Genomic DNA, 18,796 nt, shown 5'->3' with positions numbered 1-18,796 from the left:
CCAGGTGGGGATGTTTCAGCCATACCTGGTTGCAACGTGGGCCCCACCTGCCCATGAGCTGGGCTGGCTGGGACAGGCGTGTTTGGGTCCGAAGAGAGAACCTCCCCTCCCTTTTTGCTCTCCAGGCCTTCCGGGATGAGGTCAGGAGTGCTATAGTTCCCGTTGACAGGTTCGAACTCTTGAACCTGGATCAAGGAATGGGCAGGGTGGGGGGGAGGGAAGGTGCAAGAAACTTGGGATTAGACCCCCACACACAGACAATCCATTTATTTCTTAAAGTTTAAAGAACGCCGTTTCTTACAGAGTACAAGAAGCAGCTTCAGAAACAAAAGGTTATGATAAAATGAAATGGTATTCAGGTTAATGATGTCATCACCCAGACAATGATATTTAGGTTAGGATTGCCATATTTCAAAACATGAAAATCTGGACATAGAAGTTGTTGACATATCCCGGACGTATGGCAGCCCTAATTTAGGTTGATGATGTCATCATCCAGGCAATGATATTCTGGTTAATCATGCCATTATCCAGGCAATGATATTCAAGTTAATGGCATCATCATGCAAACAATGATATTCAGGTTAATGATGTCATCATCAGAGCACTGATGACTCAGAACTCATGGGATTTGGAAAACCGTTACAAGGACATGCAATGAAATTCAACCAAGGGGAAGCGAGGAAGTCATTTAACAAAGTTAATAACTGTAATTTTCAATAAGGCTATGGTTTATGGTTGTTATTTTTGTTTGTCTTGTGTGTTTGTTTGTTTGTTTGTTTGTTTGTTTATAATATTGTAAAAACCAATAACATTTTTGAAGAGAAAAAAAAAGATGACTCAGAACTCAAACACAAAAATAAAGGTCATTTCACACTAACTCCCCCCCTCAAAAAACAACAACCCCTAAAACAGGAAAGAGCTGATTAAACAGAAGGTAAAAACCATTCCTGCAGTGCTACATCAGTTAAATTAATCTCACTTTCTGCAACCTGGTGCCCTCCAGACATTTGGGGCCACAATTCCCATCAGCTATGAAAGCAACATTGGGTAACATGTAGAAGTCAACTCGAAAGAAGAAGAAGAAGAAGAGTTTGGATTTGCTATCCCACTTTATCACTACCCTAAGGAGTCTCAAAGTGGCTAACATTCTCCTTTCCCTTCCTCCCCCACAACTAACACTCTGTGAGGTGAGTGGGGCTGAGAGACTTCAAAGAAGTGTGACGCGAACCCGGTTCACCAGATTACGAGTCTACCGCTCTTAACCACTACACCACACTGGCTCTCAGACCCAACTAAAGTCATATAAACAGTCTTACAATGACTTTTCCATCAACTCACTGAGCTCTCGGGAGCAAGCCTAGGAGGAAATAATTCAAGAGAAGAGTTGACCCACCTTCTTCCTTACTAACGACATCACACCAATTCGGGTCAGCACATGCTGCCGAGACAACCCCTCGCGGGGGACGCCGTCAGCGAAGGTCTCCGCCCCGTCTGCCCCGGGTTCGCACAAGTGCCTCATGAACAGGGAGACGTAGGCCCTGGGGAGGAAACAAACAGGAGGGAGGGAGACGCCAGGGCAAATGGCTTCCATTGTCTTAAGTCAAAATAGATGCAACTGCCCCAACCCTTAAATTAGACATCTTGAGCTAAGCAGGGATAGATCTCTGTGTGGAAAGACTCAGCTTAGAACCAGTAATCAAACCAACACCCAGTGTCTTCCATCCAGAGTTCCAGGTGGTGGATCCTGGAATCCTAGCAAAAGCACAAAGCAGATCCCGCAAGTCTGCTTTGGTCTAGAAAAGGCTGGAATCAAGCAAAGCACATGGGAAACCCACTCCACAGAAGTCCATCCATTCTCTGCCATGGCTCCCGGTGACTACTCCAAAACAGGTCTCAAGGGCAGGAAGAGAGAATAATAATAATAATAATAATAATAATAATAATAATAATAATTTTTTATTTATACCCCGCCCTCCCCAGCCAAGGCCGGGCTCAGAGCGGCTTACAAGCAATAATAAAAACAAGATGAATGATTACAACTTAAAAACAAAAATAAAATACAACATTAAAATAATGGAACATTAAAATATTAAAATGTAGCCTCATCGCAGGAGGAGAAGGAAAAGAAAAAAGAAAGAGAGGGAGGGAATCAAATTGGCTCCAAGCCAAAGGCCAGGCGGAACAACGCTGTCTTACAGGCCCTGCGGAAAGAAATCAGATCCTGCAGGGCCCTGGTCTCATGAGGCAGGGCGTTCCACCAGACCGGAGCCAGAGTTGAAAAGGCCCTGGCTCTGGTTGAGGCCAATCTAACTTCCTTAGGGCCTGGGACCACTAGAGTGTTGTTATTTATGGACCTTGAGGCTCTCCGTGGGGCATACCAGGAGAGGCGGTCCCGTAGGTACGAGGGTCCTAGGCCGTGAAGGGCTTTAAAGGTCAAAAGCAGCACCTTAAATCTGACCCTGTACTCCACCAGGAGCCAGTGCAGCTTGAAAAGCACTGGGTGAATATGCTCCCATGGCAGAGACCCCGTGAGGAGCCTCGCTGCAGCATTCTGTACCCGCTGGAGTTTCTGGGACAGCTTCAAGGGCAGCCCCGCGTAGAGCGAATTACAGTAGTCAAGCCTGGAGATGACCGTCGCATGGATCACTGTGGCCAGGTCGGGGCGGGAAAGGTAAGGGACCAACTGCTTGATGCGGCGAAGGTGGAAAAATGTCGCCTTGGCTGTTGCTGTAACTTGTGCCTCCATGGAAAGGAAGGCGTCAAGGATTACACCCAAACTCTTAACGAAAGGCAATGGCATTAATTGGGCCCCCGCAAGAGAAAGGAGTTGGTCCCTCATCCCCATGCCATCCCGACCTAGCCATAGGACCTCTGTCTTCGAAGGATTTCGTTTCAATCGGCTCCCACGAAACCATCCAGCCACAGCTTCCAAGCATCTGGTCAGTGTGTTCGGGGCCGAGTCGGTGTGGCCATCCATCAGCAGATAGAGCTGAGTGTCATCAGCATATTGGTGACAGCCCAGCCCAAAGCTCCAGATAATCTGGGCAAGGGGGCGCATAAAGATGTTAAAAAGCATCGGGGAGAGAATTGCGCCCTGTGGCACTCCACACACCAAGGAGTGGCGCGACGACATTTCCCTCCCTAGTGCCACCCTCTGTCCCCGACCAGAGATAAAAGAGCACAGCCAGTTACGGGCTATGCCCTGTATCCCCATGTCTGCGAGGCGGTGGTCCAGAAGATCATGATCGACCATGTTAAAGGCTGCTGACAAATCTAAAAGGATCAGCAGTCCTGACCCGCCTCGATCCAGTTGTCTACGGAGATCATCTGTTAGGGCAACCAGAGCCGTCTCCGTCCCAAAACCAGGACGGAAACCGGACTTAAATGGATCTAATGCCGATGTTTCCTCCAGAAACCTACCAAGCTGTTCAGCAATCGCTCTCTCAATTACCTTACCCAGGTATGGAAGATTTGAAACTGGGCGGTAATTGGATAGGTCTAAGGGATCTAATGAAGTTTTCTTTAAGAGTGGACACACCCAAAACAAGAATACACTGCATCACCAAAAAAGACGGCAACATAACATTCTCCCCTGAAGAAATATCCTCAGAATTTGCAGAATTCTACTCCAACCTATACACCTCCCATAACCCACCAGAGAAGGAAATCAGAACATTTCTAGCAGGACTGACCATGCCTACCCTAACTGATGAGGAACAGGAATTCATGGACAGCCCTATCACCCCAGAGGAAATAGAAGTGGTCCTCAAAAACCTGAAACCACACAAAGCCCCAGGCCCAGACGGCTTCACAGCAGAATTCTATAGGAAATTCAAAGAACCCTTGATGCCCTACATGACCCGCCTATTCAACGACATCATAAAAGAGGGCCCCATCCCCAAAACCTGGACCCACTCCAAAATAGTCTCCATCCCAAAACCACTAAAAGACAGCCTCAAAGTAGAATCATACCGCCCAATCTCATTAATAAACCAAGACTACAAGATATTCACATCAATCTTGGCCAACCGCCTAAAAATCTTCCTACACAAGTTAATAGCCCCAGACCAGACTGGCTTTGTCCCTGGCCGCAATATAACAGACCCCATCAGGAAACTACTGAACCTGATCGAACACAGCAAGGCAACTAAACTCCCATTGACAATTATGTCCCTAGACATCCTCAAAGCCTTTGATTGCTTAGAGTGGAAATACATATTAGCAGTACTAACTAACATGAAATTTGGCCCCAACTTCCTACAAACCCTCAAACAAATATACTCCCAAGCCTCAGCAAAATGCAGAACTAACAATATGGATTCTAATACTATAGCTATCCAAAGAGGCACGAAACAAGGATGCCCACTGTCTCCCTTCTTATTTATCCTGGCTCTGGAACCCTTAGCAATCCGCATCCGAGCAGCCACAGACATCAAGGGAGTGGAAATAAAAGGCAGAACCTATAAATTAGGGCTCTTTGCAGATGACCTAATGGTCACAACACCAGACCCCATAAGCACAGCAACCTCCCTAATCAGAGAACTCAACACATTTGCAATGGTGTCGGGCCTACAGGTAAATTTTACAAAGTCAGAAGCTATGTGCTTCAACACCCCTCCTCACACCCAAAAAGAACTCACGAAGGTCACCAAAATAAAACTCTGCCACACCAAGTTCAGATACCTAGGGGTACAAATAACCAGAAACCTCAATAAATTGTACCTCCACAACTACAAGCCCCTGTGGCGACAAATTAACAAAGACCTAAAGAGATGGAATAACATGAATTTCACTCTCTCAGACAAAACAGCCATGATCAAAATGATCACACTCCCAAAACTAACCTACCTATTCCAAACCCTCCCAATCTGGATCCCCTCAACCCAACTCCGCAGTTGGCAGAGAAAACTACACTCTTTCATCTTCTCACATAAAAAACCAAGAATAAGCCCCAAATACCTGCACCTCCCCACCTCAGAAGGAGGATGGGGAATCCCCAACATAGAAGCATATTACATTGCCAACCAAATACGACATATAATCCCATATATACTAGAAGATGAGACAAAACAATGGGTACACCTAGAGAGGGACACAATTGAAAATACCTGCACCACAACATACCCACTCCTCCCAAACAAACTAAAGAAAATTCCCACAACACTTAACAGGTACACACAGACCATGCTCAAAGCATGGAAAACACAAATAGGCAAACTATCCCCAACCCCATCCCCACTAATCCCCCTGGCGTACCACCCATTATTCCACCATGCAGCACAAAACCTCCAGATAAAAACCTGGCGAACCAAAGGCTTATATCGCCTAATAGACTTTTATAAAAATAACAAACCCTTGTCAACACAAGAAATACAAGACAAACTAGAAGACACCCAAATGCCCTGGTTAACACAACACCAACTACATGCCCTCTTAAACAACCCAACAGTAAAATCAGCAGCAACTAGACCCCTGACAACCTTTGAAAACCTCCTCCTAACAACAAAGGGAAATGGTAAAGGGGCGGTATCCGCAATATACAAAATACTACTCCAAAACCCCGCAAATCCCCTAGACGCAATCAAAAAACAATGGGAGAACGACATAGGCTATGAGATTAACCCCACTCAATGGACCAGAATGTGGTCTAAACCCCCCTTTAAATCCATATCAACGAAAAGAAAAGAACTCACACTGAAACTCACCTACAGGTGGTACCTAACACCAAGGAAACTAGCGCTAATACACCCAGGAACCTCACCAAAATGCTGGAGAGGGTGCACCTCCACAGGCACATACCTCCACATGTGGTGGGAGTGTCCCAAAATCCAACTATTCTGGACAACAGCCATACAAGAAATATGTAAAATAACTAAACAAGTATTAGACGTCACCCCAGAATTGGCCCTACTAAACATCTTCCAAGACAACAATGCCCATTTACACCACAAAGAACTCATAACCCACCTACTTTCAGCAGCCAGAAACACCATAACCAGACACTGGAGAGACCTGTCAGGAGTAAGCATGGACCAATGGTACCAAATAGTATGGGAAACAGCCCTACTAGAAAAATTAACTAATAAACTGAAACTGACACGGGGACAAACAGAAGAAGACACCTTCACCCCGGTATGGCTCCCCTTTATCACATACACAGCACAACAGGACAATGACAATAATCCACCAACACCATACAAATCAATATGGCTAACCTGATCCAAAACACCCACCCACCCCACTCACACACAAAAACAAAGATCACCACAGCCAATCACAAACAAACAATCACACCCTAGGCCAACCCCAACCTCTCTCACCACCAAAGGAACACAAGTGAACAACACAAGCACGCTGACACCAAACTCTACATACATTAAGCATAACAGAAACACCGCTACCCGACCCCACCCCCATCCATCTCCCCTCCCTCCACCCCCTTTCTTCTTTTTTCTTTTTTTTTCTTCTCTCCCTAATGCCTCATCAAATGAAACAGATTTGTAAAATTGTTACATGGAAGAAAAAAAAAATACGAGGCATTAAGTGCACTTACACTGTAAAACAAGAAAACCCTTAATAAAATATTTTTTTTTTTAAAAAAAGAGTGGACACACCACTGCTTCCTTCAGTTCCCCTAGGAATGTCCCCGTGTCAAGGGACAAATTGATAATTTCAACCAGGGCGGTCCACGCAACATCTGGACACTCCCTAATCAGCCAAGACGGGCACGGATCAAGGAGGCAGGTGGTGGGTCTACCAACTTGGAGGAATCTATCCACATCAGTAGGGAGTATCCGATCGAAATGGTCCAACACTGGACCTGAAGTCAGTCGAGGGGCCTCCAGTTCAGTCACTGTATCTAAATTGGCAGGGAGGTCACGGCGGAGCAACAGGACTTTCTCCGCAAAAAAGCTCGCGAGTGCCTCACAGCTGTGGGTCGAATTTGTGCTTAAATTTGGTTGTCCTCCTAAGGACGTTATTGACCTAATTATTCTAAAAAGTTGTGCCGGGCGAGAGCTAGCGGATGCAATGGAAGCTGCAAAGTAAGATTTCTTAGCAGCTTTCATAGCCATCTCATAGGCTTTCATAAGCGTCCTATAAGATTTTCTTGAGGCTCCGTCACGAGTCCTTCGCCATACTCGCTCTAGCCGTCTGAGATCCCGCTTCATTTTCCGGAGCTCCTCAGTAAACCAAGGTGCCCGGTTTTTTTTTTTTTTTTTTTTTTTTTTTTTTTAATAAACTTTATTGTTATTCCAATAGTTAAAAAGAAAAAAAGCACATACAAAATATTTCATCCATAGAAGCAGCAGAAAAGAAAACAAAACGAAGAAAAGAAAAAAGAACCAAGTTCAAAATCCATACCATCTAAGTACTGGATCATTACTTAGGTCTATAACATTCTCTGACTTCCCACCACCACGGCGCGAGCTGTATTTCAACAATATCTTCAGCAGTATCTATAATACCCGTTATCACTACCTCACAGTTTTTATATTATGCCTACTGAGAATTTAATATTCCCTAAAGTTGTCTCCATATATACAAAAAATTTGTTCCACTCATTAATAAATTTGGTATTTTTCTGCTGCCTGATCTTCTGCGTCATTATTGCTAGTTCAGTGTACTCAGTTAACTTGGTTTGCCATTCTCTGATTGTTGGGATGTTAGGTGTTTTCCACTTCTTTGCTAACAGTATCCTAGCGGATACTGTTGCATACTGAAACAGGGTTTGGTCTTCTTTCCTGATTTCAGCCCCCACCATTCCTAGAAGGAATGCCTCAGGCTTTTTTGGGAAGGTGTACTTTAAAATCTTTTTTAGTTCCTCATAGACAGCGCCCCAGAACTTTTTCACCTCCTCGCATGTCCACCACATGTGGTGGAAGTCTCCCTCTTTCTTCCTACATTTCCAGCAGGTCTTATCCCCGGTTTTATACATCTTTGCTAGCTTTGTTGGGGTGATGTACCAACGGTACATCATCTTTTCTATGTTCTCTCGGAGTCCGACACAAGCTGTAAATTTCATGTCTTTGTTCCAGAGTTTTGTCCATCTTTCGTATTCTAGGGGATATCCCAAATCTATAGCCCACTTAATCATAACCTCTTTAACCTCCTCATCCATGGTGTCCCAATCTAATAGTTGGTTATACATTTTAGTTAAGAGTTTTGTATTCCCATCTAATATTTCCAGTTGATACTTGGATTTATTCTTACTCATTCCGACTTTTTTATGTTCATTCCAAAGGGCCCCTATTTGATGGTATTGTAACCACCCCGATAATTTATCTTTTAGCTCTTCATAGGGCCTCAATTTCCAACCTTTATCGGAACTTATCAGAAGGTCTGTGTACGTCAATCTTTTGCCTTCCATATTTAATTTTTTATTGGCTAAAATATCTATGGGCGACAGCCACCAAGGGGTGTCTTTTTCTATTATCCTCTTGCATCTATTCCATACTTCTAACAGCGCCCCTCTTATTATATGGTTTGAAAAACCCCTATGGACCCTTCCCTTATCGTGCCATAGGTACGCGTGCCACCCAAATCTGGCATTAAAGCCCTCCAGGTCAAGCAGGTCGGTGTTATCCAAAACTACCCATTCTTTAATCCAGCAGAGGCACGAAGCCTCATAGTATAGTTGTAGATTCGGGACCGCAAACCCCCCTCTTTTCCTTTTGTCGGTGAGCAGCTTAAATTTAATTCTGGCTCTTTTACCCTGCCAAATAAATCTTGACAGGGTCTTCTGCCAGTCCTTAAACATTGATGTACCTCTGACTACCGGGATATTTTGAAATAGGAATATCATTCTTGGAAGAATATTCATTTTAATGGCAGCCATTCTCCCCTCCCAAGAAAGCTGTAATCTATTCCAGCTGTCTAGATCTTTTTTGCACTCCCTCCAGATTCTATTATAATTGTCCTCCACTAGGTTTATATTTTTTGGGGATACCCAAATACCCAAATATTTAACCTTTTTTGTTATCTTTATCCCTGTTTCATCTTCGATCTTATTTTTTGAGTTCTCATCTACATTCTTTACCAGCATCTTGGTTTTAGTTTTATTTAGTTTGAACCCGGATAGTCTTCCAAAATCCTCCATTAACTCAATAACTTCATTTATTCCTTTTAAGGGGTCTTCTACTGAGATTATTAAATCGTCGGCGTATGCCTTTAGTTTATATTCTTTTGTGCCAATTTTGATCCCTCTTATTTCAGGCGTCTCTCTTATTTTATTCAGTATAACCTCCAGGACCATGATAAATAACAGGGGGGATAACGGACACCCCTGTCTTGTGCCTTTTGTTATTGTAAACGAATCTGTTAGATTGCTATTGATGATCAGTTTTGCCCTTTGATCTGTGTAGATAGCTCTTATGCCCTCTAGGAATGGCCCTCTTATTCCTATCTTTTCCATCGCTTTTAATAGGAAGTTCCACGAAACATTATCAAAAGCCTTTTCGGCGTCTATGAAGATTAACGCAGCCGGGACATCATTCCTAAGTTCTAAGTATTCGATTATATTAACTACATGTCTCACATTATCCTTTAGTTGCCTTCCGGGCAGGAATCCGGCTTGGTCTTTGTTTATTATTTTGTTCAAACATTTCTTTAGTCTGTTCGCCATTATCCCTGCAAAGATCTTATAATCATTATTAAGCAATGATATTGGCCTGTAGTTTTTTATGTCAAGTCTGTCCGAGTCTGCTTTAGGTATTACTGTAATATGCGCCTCTCTCCACGAATCCGGAGGCTCCCCACCTTGCAGAATATTATTACTTACATTACATAGTATCGGGGCTAGTTGTTCCTCTAGTGTCTTATAATATTTTGAAGAAAGACCGTCTGGGCCTGGGGCCTTACCGGATTTCATATTCCTGATTACATACCTGACCTCTTCCACCGATATTGGATCGTTTAGAAATTCCTTTTCCTCCTCTGTCAATTGTTCCCCTCCATTCCTATCCAGGTACCTCCCTATCTCATTTATATCTTCATCTTCCTTCCCTTTGTATAGGACTTCATAAAACTGGAGGAACTTTGCTTTTATTTCACTGGGGTCTTCTATTATTTGGCCTTCCAATTTAATTTTGTTAATCACACTTTGTTTTTTCCTTTTTCTCAGTTGCCATGCCAATAGCTTGCCCGTTTTGTTTGCCGACTCAAAATACTTTTGTTTCATCTTTTTTATTCCCCATTCTATTTCTTCATTTAACAATGTTTCATGTTGGATTTGTAGAAATCTATAGGTTTGTTTGATCTTCTCATCCCCAGGGTTCCTTGTCAACTTCCCTTCTACGTTTTTTAGCTGTTTAATTATTTCTTCCTTCTTTGCCTCTCTTGTATTCTTTCTATGTTTATTCTGCTGGATCAGGAAGCCTCTGAGTACTGCTTTACTTGCGTCCCAGACAACATTGATTTTAGTTTCCCTATTCAGGTTCAGGTCAAAATATTCTTTTAAGGTGCTCTTTGCTTTATCGATAATCTCATCCTGATCCATTAAATAATCGTTCATTCTCCATCTATATGGTCCTAGTGATTTACACTTTATTTCCAGGAGAATTGAGTTATGGTCTGAGAACGTTCTGGGCTCTATTTCGCACTTCGCTGATCTTATCGTAAGCTCGCTGGAGATCCAAATCTGGTCTATTCTTCCCCAGCTTTGGTGTGGCCCCGAAAAGTGCGTAAATTGTCTTCCTGTTGGATTTTTAAACCTCCAAATGTCAGTCAGATCCAAATTTTCTTGGAGGTCATTAAAGGTTTTTGGGAGCTTCCCTTGCTTCCGTTTCCTTATTTTCTCACTTCTGTCTATCTCGGGTTCAGGGACTCCATTTAAGTCTCCTAATAAAATTAGTTTATGGTTTTCTAATTCTAATAATATTTGTTCCAATTTTTTGAAGAACACCGTTTGGTTTGTATTAGGGGCATAGATTGTTACAACATTAAATTTTTCCCCTTGATGGGTGATTTGAATCCCCAAAATCCTCCCCTCCTCATCTTTGCAGATTATTTTAGGATCCAATTTCTCTTTGGTGTAGATCACCAACCCTCTTTTTTTATTTACATCCGAATTAATAAACTCCATTCCCAACTTTTTGTTGACCAATATATGTTTGTGTTTTTTAGCTACATGGGTTTCTTGACAGCAAACCACGTCACATTTTTTATTCCTCAAAACTTTCTCTATTTTATTCCTTTTTGATTTTTCATTCAAACCGTTAACATTCCAAGATAGAAAGGTTAAAGACATTGTTAAAATTGGACGCCGATTTATATCTAACTATCAGTTCCCTGTTTTTTCCGCTTCTTCTGTCCCCTCCTCTTCCTCTGCGCCCTCCTCCTCCTCTACTTCTTCTCCCCCCTCTCTACCCTCCTCCCTCTCCTCCCCCCGCGTCCCTCCATCTCCGTCACCCTTTCTATTTGATACTCTATCCTCCATCTTACCAAGCTCTTTCTCGTATCTTCTCAGGAACTTTTCTACTTCTGATATACTTGTCAGTTTAAATCTCTTGTCCTTGAAGAAAAAAGCAATCCCTTCGGGAAATTCCCATCTAAACTGTATATTGTTTCTTCTCAGGGCGCCTGTTATTTGTCTATATCCCTCTCTTTTGCGCAACAGTCTGACCGGAATTTCCTTAAGGACAATAATTGGTCTGCTGCCTATTATTAATTTTTTATGATAACTCGTTTTGAGTATCAAATTTCTCATTCCTATTGAGTTAAACACTACTAGGCAGTCCCCAAGGGGTTTGCTAGCCCTGTTCTGGTATGTTCTCATTTTAATCCTGAAGGCATTTTCAATCGTACAAGCGACTTCCTCTTCATTCATCTCTAACCACCTTGCTAGTTCCTTAATTATTCTCTCCTTAATGTTCTCTCTCGTTTCTTCTCCTATTCCTCTAAATTTTAATTGTAGTTGTCTCTGTCGCATTTCTGTCATCGCGATATTGTCCCAAATCTGTTCCTGTGCCTTATTCAACTCTCTCATCTCTCCCCTCACTTTTTCCGTCTCCTTTTTCTGTTCCCTCAGGTCTTTTTGAATTTTTTTGTTAGTCTCCTCAACTGTCTTAGTTTTAAGCGCTAGTTCTTGGATTTTATTCGAGAGCTCCCCTATTGCTCCCTCTATTCTCTTATCTATCGTCTCTTGCATTTCTTCTAATTTGTTTTCTATATGACTTTCGTTCTGTTTGAGTTCCTCTTTAATTTTTAACCACAAGTAATCTAAATCTTTGATTTCTTCCTGTCTGGATGCTTTTCTTTCACCTGGTGTTCCTCCTCCTCCCCTTTTCCCGTTCTTCCCCTGCATTTTTCCTAATTCCCTGTTATGTTCTTCTAGTGTTGCGTTCTCTCCCCTTAGGGGCTCACAATCTCCTTGCTCCCACGTCTTGGGACCTTTCCGTCTAGCCCAGCTGGTTAGACCAGTTAAACCGGATATGTAATCCGAGATATGTAGCCCGGGGTTTACGGTCTGTAACGTTTCTTCCCTTCTCTCCAGGGAGTTGTGCGTATCGCCTTCCGCTGCTAACCAATAGTTGACCTTGGACTAAATTACACAAAGGAGGGACCAAAAGAAGGACAAAGTTCCAGTACACTTCCAGATACAAAAGCCAATTCTGACCTACAATCTCTGATAATTATATCAATTAAATATTCCGATTAATTTAAAGGTTAACGTTCCTTCTAGTGCCACTAGGGAGTCTCTATATAATTTTCCCAGACCTCTACCAATTGTCCCTCCAAGTTTACCAACGCTTAACAACTTAACCAAATACCACAGTAAGTGTAGACCCCTGAGGACTTAACCAAGTACCTCAGTAAATATTCCTTTTTGGGGTATTAAGGAGGTGAGTCAGTTCTTAATATTATGAGAGGCGGGGGGGAGGTGGAAGTGGGTTAAGGATAGAATAGGTATGTAAGGTTACCGAGGGGGTAATGATGGCAGAAGGAGTCAAGAGTCAGGTATAACTATAACCAATGAAAAGCAAATGGAGGTGGGGTGAGGAAACCTTGGGGGGGGAAGCAACCAATAAGTACTAAACAATAAACCACTTTGGTCGGCTAAAGTGGGGGAGGGTAATTAGAGTGCTTTAGACAATTATCTGTCTTTCAGCGTCTTTTGCACCGCCCTCTTATAAAGTTATAAAGTTAAGGTTATAAAGTTCTTATGAAGTTTCTTCGTGTGTCTCCAATGTCTTTAATAAAAGTTGGTTACCGACTTTTTGTAATCGACGTCCTAGCAAGAGTGTCCGCGGTTGCTTCTTATCTCTGTCCCCTCAGAGTTTTTCTTGTCTTGATTCCCAATTCTGTTATATGTCTCTATTGGGGGTCGGTTAAAGAGACCGCCAGACCTTTAACAATAACCTCAAATCAAAGTCTCAAAAATCAGAGTCCAAACGTAGTCCCAGACCTAAATCCACCAATAAATCCGCGCTGAATCTCAAACCGTAGAAGCTCAACTGAGGCACGCAGTTTTATAACGTTCCATAAATAAAGGTTCGTTAAATCTTGTTGGAAAAGATATCTCTCCTCGCTCCGTGCTTACACAGCTCGGCCAGTAGTAATTACTCCCCTTCACTCGCTGCCTGTGATTCTAAGACCTGCGCCATTTTCGCTCTCCGCCGGGTGGGATCCGTACATAAAAAGACTGTACCAACCAGGACTCACCCATCTGTAACCCTTGACTTCAGTATTGTCTTAAGTCCAAACACGACGGGGTGTCCATTTTAAGCCTATGAAGGTTCGTCGCCTTTCTCGGTGGAAGCCTGAGGCATCGTAACTCGGAGACGGGACTTTCCCCTGTTGCGCTTGCGGCCCCGCCCTGAACTCGCTCTTCACCAGGGAGAGTGAGCCACAGAGGCAAAAACGCCGCTCCAAGGTGCCCGGTTTTGACGGGGTCGCACAGGGCGCTTAGGCACGATCTCATCAATGGCTGCCAAGAGCCGGTTATTCCAGTCCTCAACAAGGTCATCTAATGAGTCGTGGGGCACCCCCAGTGCCAGGCGTGGAGAGTCCTCCCCTCCCTTGGCAACTTCACAGATAAGAATTAACGAGCAGTTGATAGATTTATAGTCCTTTTATTACAGCGTCATGTTGCAAGCACAAATACACATATCTCTGCAAGGAGGGCAGTTGCCTAGTCTAATCATCCTTCTGGCTTCCGCAGCATTTTGGGCGACAATGGGAAGTTCCTCCCTCCCTCTGGCTCCTTTGCTCTCTGATACATTCAGACCTCTGAGTCCGAGGGGAGGGGGGAATCCTCTACGCTCTCAAGTGATGTGTCAGCTAGCTGCCCCCTCCCTTCTGGTTCTGTCGTCATTATCTCATAACTGGGTAACTCCCCACTAAGCTGTTCAGCTTCTGCCTCTCTCTCTTCTCTGCGATTCTTCCCCCTCCAGCTCTCCATCAGAGAGAAGCTGGTCTGCCATAGAATGCACGCCCTAGTCCTTGTCTTCAGACCATTCCCTGACACCTAGTACCTGAACTCCTTCTCGCTTTTCCCCCGGAGGTCCCGCACCAGCCAGTGGGAGTTGAAGGCATCCTGAGGAGGCATCCCCCAGCGCATGATGGCGTTCAAGAATGCTTTCCGCTGGCGGGCGTTGAAGCCCAAAACCTGCAAAGAGAGGCAGGGAAGGGTGGAGAAGAAGGAGGATATGGGGGAAGATGGCATTCTCAGATTCCTAGGACAAAGAGGCAAAGCAGCATGGGATTGTAGGACCGGAAAAGGAACCCCAGGGGTCATCTAGCACACACACACACCCGAAATGCAGAAATCACAGCTACAGAATCCCTGGCAGATGGACATCTAAAGTCTGGAAATCTCCAATGAAAGAGGGTCCATCATCTCTCTAGAGAGTCCGCTCCACTAGCCAACAGCTCTGTCCACCGGGACATCGCCATGAACAGCGTTGTCCAACACATACCTCAATGTTCCCACCGACTCTCGCCAATAACGGTGGAAGGGGCTTGTCCCTGTCACTCTTCAGCTGCCTTCGGGACTGCCGCCGGCCACCTAGAGAGTGTCAGAGAGATCCCATGTCAATAAGCTGAGGAAGCTGCAGCCTCGAAAATGCCCTGTGGGGGGAGGTGGTCCTCTAGACATTCTAGGGCACTAAAAGATATAATAATGTGTGGTTCTACGCTAAGCTGAGCGACGTGGACTGGGATCCACCAAGGACCAAAAATGAAGACTTGAATTCTGCACACACCACACCAGAGCATCCCTGCATTCCGAAGGCATCACTGCAAGGACTTGGCCCAGAATATAGGGCAGGGCTTCCGGGTTTGGCTTTCTTCACTGACTCTCAGAGCGTCTTCAGCTGTGAGCCGGGAGGGCTGAGAGGCTATGGTTATGTTTACGGTAGGGTGTTAGACTGGACCTGGGAGAGCATTTGGCCACGATGAAGCTCGCTGGGTGATCTTGGGTTGAACTACCTCACAGGGTTGTTGTGGGGGTTAAATGAGGACTAAAATCTTGGAGAGGCCAGGGTTGAAATTCCCACTCAGCCAAGAATGAAGCTCACTTTCTTTGTTTTTTAGGATGGTGTTTTCTATATAAAGATGAGAGAGAAAGGGACTTTAAACAGTGTGTGCAAGATAGGTAGAGATCCTTCAGTAATGATCTAGGAGAGACAACGTCAGCAAAGCCTTTCTTGTACAGAACTGCCAAAATGGAAGGAACTTTCTCCTCCTTTCCACGGGGTCAGACCAGGTCAGCCTTTCCCCAAAGTTGGTGCCTCCAGATCTTTTGGACCACAAATCCCACCAGCCCCAGGCAGAACAGCTGCTCCTTCTGGGACTGATGGGAGTTGTAGTCTGAAATGACCTTGCCGGCTGAGGCTGATGGGAACTGTGGTCCAAAATGGCTGTGATGGCTGGGGATGATGAGAGTTGTAGTCCAAAACATCTGGAGGCCATCAGCTTAGGGAAGGGTGGTCTAAACCAGTGGTTCCCAAAGTGGGTGGTACCCCCTGCGGGGGGGGGGGAGTTCCTGGGGGGGCACTAAGAGGCAAGGGGGTGGCAGGGAGGTGCTGGAGGTGCAAGTGACTATCAGAATAGTGTTGCTAGATCAAGTTCAGCAATTTTGTAGCAATAGTATTAATGAAATAATACAGAACATCCACCCAGCATCCATGCTGTAAGCGAGAGAAATTACCAGAGACAACAGCAAGCATAAATCTTGTCCAATTAATACTTTTAATTGAATTTTGAATAGACGTGCAATGAATTGTGACTGTTTTGAATTTTACCGTGTTCTTCTCTTCCATGCTGGGTCGTGCAAACTGCTGTTCGGAATCATGCTTTTTATAGGGGGCAATGGGGATGGGTTTATGCAACAAAGGGGGCGGAGGACCAAAAAAAAGTTTGCGAGCCACTGGTCTGAGATTTGGGGGGGGGGCAGGGGGAGAGACATGACAAGGAAGATTGCAGGCTGGACTTTAAAGATGAATTCCAGGTCTGCAAGGTCAACCAGGGGTAATTGCACAAAGGAATTAGGACCCCCCTTTTCCTTTGCACCCCATTCTGCCTTGCTCCAACACCCACAGTGGATTCTTAGGATGCTGAGCAAATGTCTGCTGTCCATCCACTTTGCTCCCACTTCTGCCGGGATCAGCCTCTAAGGGCCCAAGAGCAGTTGCTGGAACATGCCTGGCTGATGTCAGCACAGACGAGGAAAGGGACAGGGTGCCGTCGAAGTAACAAAGGTCTGACTCACTCTGACCTTCGGGCCGCTCCTCAAAGTCTTCGTCCTCGTCTTCAGAGCCAATGGAGTACTCAGACTGATTGTCGGACAGTTCGTCCTGCCACTCTGCCGGCAGAGGAGAGGGAGGGGTCTCAAGAGGGAGAAGCAAGGGGTCCGATGCTAAGAGGCTCAAGGCTGGGCGCAGCAGTAGGCTAAAGTGGCAAAGTCCTCAAGGGACTGCGAGGATTTTGCCACTTTGACCCGCAAGCGCGAACTCACATTCATGAACGTTTGAAGCATCATTATAATCATCTCCTCGCAACGGATATTTAAACAACAACAACGCAAGAGGCAAAGGATAAGCCCGCCAAGGTCAAGATTCGGTTGTTGACATTTAAAAGGTACTTAAACAATTTTGGGGGGGGGATACCTAGCAGGTCACCTCCCCAAACACAGTCCAAGCTGAACTTCCAAGAAGACCCTGCTGCTCACTGCAATGATCAGCAGATTGTCACTTGGTGACAACGTGGCAGTGGGCCGTTCTAGTGGGCAGCAAACACCTTCGGGAATGCCCACCCCCCTCAAGTAATTTGTTAGGCAGATGAAAAACATACATGTTTACCCATGGATTTCTACTTTCCTGGACTTTTTGTTCTTGATTTCATTTGTTCTCTGCACACGCCAGCTTTATTTATGGCTTGCAGCTGCATATTCTTCTTTGATTTTTACACTTGCTTTTAGGAAAAGTGGTTGAATACTGTTGGGGTTTTTTTTATTGTTTTCACAGAAATAGCTTTACATTACATTAAAGCATTTTTGCAAATAAATCAATGCACCCATAAATAGGGGCCAGCTAATTCTCTTGACTGATGGTTGCAAACGTTCCATATGTTTAACATTTAATATTTTTTTTGGTGCCCCGGGTAAGTCGATGGTCACTCAGGGGCTTTTCCAAGGGGCCAGTTTGGGTATACGCGACATCCCAGAATGTAAGCCTTGTGCAAGATGCAATTGTACTGTGTTGGGATTTGCCATTGGGCTTCAGCTGGAGGGATCTCACAGGTTAGGCACCCCTCTTTGTAGATCAAAAGCATCATTGTTTGCTGATTTCAACTTTGCTTTTATTCTGATTCTCTTTTAAATTTAGTTCTGATTTTACATCCAAGTTGTACCCTATGCAGTTTTCCCCCCTTTTCAAAATGTACCCAGCACAGAGAACATTGGGTTGATTGGCAGCATTAAAAAATATCTGGAACTTATTAAATTGGGGTAGTCAACACGGTGACCTCCAAATGCTTTGGACTTCAAAACTTGCATCCTCCCTGGATATTGGCCATGCCAACTGTGGCTGAGGGGAGTTGTTGTAGTCAGAATATCTGGAGGGCACCAGGTTGGTTACCCTTACATTAAAAATGTGAGCAGCAAGGAAACTCTCAAAAGGACAGATGAAAGCTTTTCCCATCCTTTCCCCTGAATGCTCACTTACAAATAGAATCAGAGAATTGTAGAATTGGAAGGGAACCAAAGAGACATCTAGTCCAACAGCTAAACCACACAGAAGAAAACCGGTCAGGATCATAGCCCCGTGGAGAGAATGCACAGAGAATCACTGTGTGAGCAAAATACATCTTCCTTCGGGGGGCAGCTGCACATGTCAAGTTTAAACACATGTAGGCTCTTTCTCACGAGTAGCTGAACCCATTTACAGGTATCTTGCACCCACGTACAGTGTAACGTGGGGACACCCCTGGAAAGATTGTCTGCGAATAACTAGTTTTCAAGTTACTGGATAGGATGAGTGCATATGTTTGAGTGAAGTTCCTGGACTACAATTGCCATCATCCATTTCTAGCCACTGGCCATGGGCTGATGGGAGATGGAGTCCAACAGTAGCCAGAGATCTGCAGGTTTGCCACCCCTGGACCACAACAGCCTCACCTTGGTCCTCCTGCGAGGCGTCGTTGTAGTTGACCTGCTTCCGGACTCTCTTCCCTTTCCCGAGGTTACGGGCCAGATCCTCCTGCTGCTGTTCGTAGTGGTGCCTCAGGAGCTTCTCCCAGTAGTCGGGGTCCACGTTCTCCTCCTGCTTGATGATCTCACGCTCAACCTCCTCCTGCA

General features: G+C 44.7%; 1 protein-coding gene across 4 annotated transcripts in view; it reads right to left on the bottom strand.

Annotated features, from left to right (window-relative positions):
* Positions 1-18,796, bottom strand: part of CHD5 (chromodomain helicase DNA binding protein 5) — a 78,664-nt gene that overhangs the window by 16,531 nt on the left and 43,337 nt on the right. For 2 of the 4 annotated variants that reach the window (XM_083628378.1, XM_083628379.1), the window contains exons 27-32: positions 18,617-18,791; positions 16,712-16,804; positions 14,919-15,007; positions 14,475-14,608; positions 1,397-1,541; positions 26-185 (exon numbers count right to left, since the gene is read on the bottom strand). In XM_083628378.1, the coding sequence (XP_083484504.1) occupies positions 26-185; positions 1,397-1,541; positions 14,475-14,608; positions 14,919-15,007; positions 16,712-16,804; positions 18,617-18,791 (796 nt within the window). The remainder of the gene's footprint in view (positions 1-25; positions 186-1,396; positions 1,542-14,474; positions 14,609-14,918; positions 15,008-16,711; positions 16,805-18,616; positions 18,792-18,796) is intronic. The other 2 variants (XM_083628380.1, XM_083628381.1) reach the window with 2 other exon arrangements.

This window comes from Podarcis filfolensis, assembly GCF_964270895.1.
Source record: "Podarcis filfolensis genome assembly, chromosome: 8".
NCBI lineage: Eukaryota > Metazoa > Chordata > Lepidosauria > Squamata > Lacertidae > Podarcis > Podarcis filfolensis.
Note: the sequence above shows the minus strand (reverse complement) of the source record. Positions and strands in the feature narration are given on the sequence as shown.